The sequence below is a fragment of the Notothenia coriiceps genome, unplaced genomic scaffold (genome assembly GCF_000735185.1).
Source record: "Notothenia coriiceps isolate Sejong01 unplaced genomic scaffold, NC01 NC01_scaffold00024118, whole genome shotgun sequence".
Classification (NCBI taxonomy): domain Eukaryota; kingdom Metazoa; phylum Chordata; class Actinopteri; order Perciformes; family Nototheniidae; genus Notothenia; species Notothenia coriiceps.
Window position 1 is genome coordinate 21989 of NW_011356819.1, and position 5462 is coordinate 27450.

The window sequence follows — 5462 nt, forward strand, 5'->3', positions numbered from 1 at the left end:
CCTGTGCTGCAGCACCTCTTTTCACCCTCTGTCTGACACCAGAGCACAGTCTGCTCTGATTGGTTAGCTGGCCGGCTCTGTTGTGATTGGTCAACCATTTAGAGATGCTGATATAGTCATATAAGCTTATTCTACTACTTTTCAGACATGACATACTTATTTGTATATTAAGAGTTTGATATATTGTATTTTGTGGCTCTAAAAGTATGATTAAATGATACAGCATGAGTATGGTACAGAAATCATAATTTATCTAAATATAAAATGCCCTGGGAAGAAGGAAGAAGAAAAGCAGGTTTGTTTTAGATGTCATCTTAACTATAAAGAAAAGTGCATAAACAAAACGTAATTTTTCTTGGTTTGAAAGTCTTTGTATAACAGTTTGAAGTATTTCACAAAAACGTTGTGTTCAGAGGGGGGCTCTTATTCTGAAATATAAGAGACAATATTTAGATTTACTGAGGCGAGACTCGCTGGCCTTGCTTTGTATGAATCAATATGTTTGCACAATAGATGCAACTCGCAGTAATTATTTCAATAATGAGGACTAAGCTGCAGCAGAGTGTGGATGAAAAAATGCTTTCATAATTTCTCAAATAAAAAAAAAGTAGCTCCCTGAAGGACGAAATGTGTTTGGACAAATCCTCTCATACAACACATCCAGATATCATTGCCTCCATGGAAACACACACCTCATGTGCGTTAACACAATCCTCTGCGCGATGCCTTTCTATCACAAAGTGACAGCACATGTCCGAAAGGGAGGACAGCCAATCCATCATCTCACATCACCGTTATCATCCTGCTGCTGGATACAAAGGACATATCACTTTTAAAACCGCTGCTTTTCTATGTTGCAGCGAGCGGCTTAGGGACACATCTCAGAAATATGTGTTTACAAAGAAGAAGCTCTTCCAAAAAATACAGTCCCAGGGTCCCCGCTATGTTTCAGAAATGATCATTTTCAGGGGTATCATCGATCATACTGCACAACAATATAATCTGTTCTATCTCAAAGTCTCTTGGCGCTGCAATTTATATGCAGAAGTGCCGTTTTAGTGGAAATGAGATAGCAATGTAGTGGAACATAAAAGTTATACTTCATAAGATATATGGATAGTTTCTTTGGCTGCGGATGAAATTAGGTAAGTTGTTAGCCTTAAAGCTTTAAGAAGAATCCTCACTGGGGAGATATTTGTATTTTTTATAATAGCCCACAAAAATGCTAATTTCTAACTTCCTTCTGAGGGAGGAATCTGCAAGATCATGGTTTCCCTCATCCATTCAAAAGGTTTTCCCTGGCATTAGTGAATGAAGTGGGAATGTATGTGGAGCGTTCTGTGTGACCGGGAAACTTCATTTGAACATTTTCTAGAGAGTCTAGCTTGAATGTAATACTTTGCACAGGTCACATTCAGGCTAAAGGGAATACTGGTACAGTTTGATCTGAGCCCTGCGGTAATGTAAAATAAAAAATATGGTGATGGAGAGCATTCAGCTCCCTGTGGAAATGACCTAAACGTTTTCTATCCGACACACGATGTGAAACAATGACGAGAAGCTGGTATCTTTCTCAATTTAAATCCAGCGTTTACTTTTACAAACAGCCTGCTCTTGGCTAAAGAAATGTGTGCTTCGATGCATCTTTCCTCATTAGTTATACTTAGTGCAGCATAAATCAACAAACGCCTCCCCTCCAGTCGAGGTAATGAACCGAGAGCGGTGCAAAAATTGCAGCGCTGTGCTTTACAGGTGACACAGAGTCAGAGTTGACCGTTAATCGTCGACCCGAAGTGATACTGCGGGGTTTGGTTCTTGCAAAGCCCGGCGGTGGCTCACCAGTAAACTTCCCCCCCGATCCTCCAATCACAGCTGTTGCCCTGAAGGCTCTCCAGCAGCGCGTTTTTCACGAGGGCACGATCGTCACGAACCCCAATTTCTACATCAGTTCACAACGGAAAAGAAAGCTGCTGTGGTTGGCAAATAGGCCAAAAATAACCGACATTGGGGATGGCCAAGAGCTGTGACACAGCTGTTTTAGAGGACAACTCCTCTTGTATGTTAAGCTGCAGCCAACTCATTTCACTGTCTGCTAAGTTTCAGTCGGAGCTTATTAGATCTTTACTCAATGACCAGCCAAATCACTAAATGAGCTGAGAGAAGATGTTAGTTTTCAAACAACAGTGGTCTGGAAAGAGTCAAAAGAAGAAAAGATACTTAAAAAAAATATCTGTATTCTTAGCAGGGAGGAAAATATGAATGCAACTCTTGTCTTGCAGGTAAAATACTGTTATTATATTCGCAGAAACTGTGACACGGGTACTTATTAGAGCTACACAGACTTAAAATGAGACAAGGAAATGAGTGTTGATCCTTCGGGGAGCACTGAGACGTTCACTGTCTGACCGTTCAGTATAATTAAATGCTCACACAAAATCAGCCTGCAGACCACGGATCATAAATCTAGCTTTTCTGAGGCTGCAGTGACCCCTGCTGGAGGGGATCAGTCAGACAGACTAACCTACACAATTAAACATACTTAAATAAATACACCTGATATAACCTGGGGTGTTTATAAGTGAAGTTAATTGTTTTTAATTGAATTGTACCTCTGAGATTGTGTACAGGAACAGTCTAAATCCCGATGGCATGTCAATCAACTGAATTCCCCTTTTGCTCCAGGCAACATTTATTTAAACATGCATCTATTATAATAACCATTTTGTAAAAGAAAAAAATATCTTAAAAAATGTGATGTTATCTCATTAGTCACATGAAAAACACCATGCATTAAATGTACCTAACTCTTGATTAAGGCTATAAATATTGATTATTTTCATTATTGATTATTCTGCCAATCAGTTTCTTGATTGTTTGATTTATAAAATGTCAGAAAATAGTCAAAAGTCCAAGGTGATGTATTTAAACACATTGTGATTTCAGTCCAAAACCCAAAAGATATTCACTTTAATACGATATAAAACAGAGAAAAGTAAAAAATTGCCATATTCGAAAGGCTGAACTGCTTTTTCTGCCGTGTTTGCATGAAAAATGACCCTAAATATTTATCAATAATTCAAAATAGCGGCAGCTTTTTTTCTGTCATTTAACTTATCAATGAATCTACCAATCACTGCAGCTTTATTTCTAAGTAACATGACGATTAAATCAAAAATAAATTGATAAATAATGTGACGTCTGATGGGATGTTGTACGTCAGAGTGGTTCTTATATAATAATACATGTAGCCCTGATTATGAAGATGGACTCAGATACATTTTAACTGATTAGAGAAAGACAGCAGGAGGTTTCTGACTTATATAAATTATCAAAGAATTGACAACTATTTTTTCTGTCAATCAACACATCAATAAGTTGACTATGCGGCAGTGGTTCAGTCTGTAGGGGATTGGACTTTGGACCGGAGGGTCGCCGGTTCACGTCCCGATCGGACCAAAAATACAGAGTGTGGACTGGTACTGGAGAGGAGCCGGTTCACCCCCTGGGCCACTGCCGAAGTGCCCTTGAGCAAGGAACCTAACCCCCCCCCAACTGCTCACTGGTGCCGGCTAGACTGGCTGCCTCCGCTCTGACCTCTCAACTGCATATAACGTGTGTGTGTGTGTGTGTGTGTGTGATTGTCTCCAGGTGCAGCCTCTCCCCCAGGTGCTCCCAATCCCCAATCAAGGCCTCCTTAAAGGACCTTAAAGGAGGAAGGCTGCAGTGGCTCTCTTCCTTCTCCTCTGGCTGCATGTGTGCAGTCTGTGTTACTTAATGTTGGTCACTTTCTTTTAGAAGAAAGTTGTCCTTATTTACTTAAGTTTGTTTTGCAATCTGGCTGGTGAGCCTCTTTACTTTTGTATAAATTAAAACCTCACTTGTGGCTTCAGTCGACAGTTTCCTCTCCTTTTTCTCTCGCCCGGTTATTTTGGTGTTTTGTTACTTCCAGTGTTTCCCATATATACAAATAGTGGCGGCGGCGCACACTTTGAATTGCCTTGTGTTGAAAAGTGCTGTATAAATAAACTTGCCTTGCCTTCAGAGTGGTTCTTATATCATATAATACCCTGTAATGTAGCCCTTATCTTATATGCACTCAGATTCATTTGAACTGAGTGGAGTTAGATAACAGGAGGTTTCTGACCTATGAGGAGGCTGAGAGGAGGCGAGCAGGAGGTGAAGGCAGAGAGGAGCTCCATCAGGCAGAGGCTCTGGTCCCTCACATACAGGTTGTAGTCGGCGCTGCCCTGTTTACTGCACAGCTCCTGCAGTCTCCTCCTCTGCACACCGCCCTCCGTGTGCTCCACCAGCGCCCGCACAAACGCCTGACAAAGACACGGGAAATAAAAAGGTAACGTCACCTGAAGGGGCTCTGAACCTCCGCCAGCGTCACGCCCGTTCTTTCACTTCTTCTGACCTACGTTTTCATTGACTTTCATTTCAAGACGAGGCATTTCATACAAATTCTAACAGGAGAGAATCTCATTGTACGTATTCCAGGAAAGATCTTTGTTAGTTTTCAAGGTAATTTAGAGGCAGACCTTGACAGCAGCCCACCTTCAGAAGAAAAGACATTTCATTATTCACTTAGCACTTACTTCTAGCGATGAAGCAGGAATAGTTTAAATAGTGCAGACGGTGTATCTTAATATGCTGCTTGATCAATTTAAAAGTACCTTTTTGGCACTTTTCTATAGAAGTAAAATGCGAGAAGGGCAAAATGTCTCACAGAGGATAAAACATATGTGTCAAAACACAATTTCACTTCTTCATAAAATAAATTAACTTTCTCCAAGCAACAAAAAGAAGAGTGCTATAGCCTGAGGAAACATGACAAAGGTCGTCCCTCTTATTGTGCTGATATCTTGCTGTTTTTTCAGTGTGGCACATCAAAAAGTGGCAATGCACGTTACAAAGTAAGGAATGTACCTTCTTAGGAACGCTCCTGATCTCCAGACACCATGTGAGCAGGTACAGCAGGGAAATGTTGGGGGGAACGTGGGCTGGCACCTGGGCTCCTGTAACAAGAGAGGAAAGAACATATGGTAATGATTATAGGTATGAATGCCAAAGAAATAAGAACCGTTTGTACACTTTGCATGTGGTCGCGTTCACACCTGCCTTTTATAGTCCGGTTGAATCAAACCCTGGTGCGTTTAGCCGCTTGGTGCGGTTCGTTTGGGTCGGTGTGAACGCAGTCCGAGACCTCTGAAGTGAACTAAACAACCGGACTCTGGTCCGCCTAGAAGAGGTGGTCTCGGAGCGCTTGCTAGTGAACTCTGGAGCGGTTCATCGCTGGTGTGAACGCAGTCCGCACCAAAACATAGGAAGCGTAGTATTTACACGTCACAAGAACGCGGATGTCTTCAAAATCTTTTTTTAAGACATCCGCGGTTGTTTAGTTAAAGAGTGATGTTGATCATATGCGCGGGCCCCTAGAGTCTGTTGATCTCCAGATTAAC

At 41.5% G+C, this 5462-nt stretch overlaps 1 protein-coding gene across 1 annotated transcript in view; it reads right to left on the reverse strand.

The window, feature by feature from the left end:
* mtrr (5-methyltetrahydrofolate-homocysteine methyltransferase reductase) overlaps window positions 1-5462 on the reverse strand; it is a gene marked incomplete at its 3' end in the record, with an annotated part of 24792 nt that overhangs the window by 15563 nt on the left and 3767 nt on the right. The window contains exons 6-8 of the mRNA XM_010782092.1: window positions 5118-5121; window positions 4930-5018; window positions 4145-4325 (exon numbers count right to left, since the gene is read on the reverse strand). Coding sequence (XP_010780394.1) covers window positions 4145-4325; window positions 4930-5018; window positions 5118-5121 — 274 coding nt within the window. The remainder of the gene's footprint in view (window positions 1-4144; window positions 4326-4929; window positions 5019-5117; window positions 5122-5462) is intronic.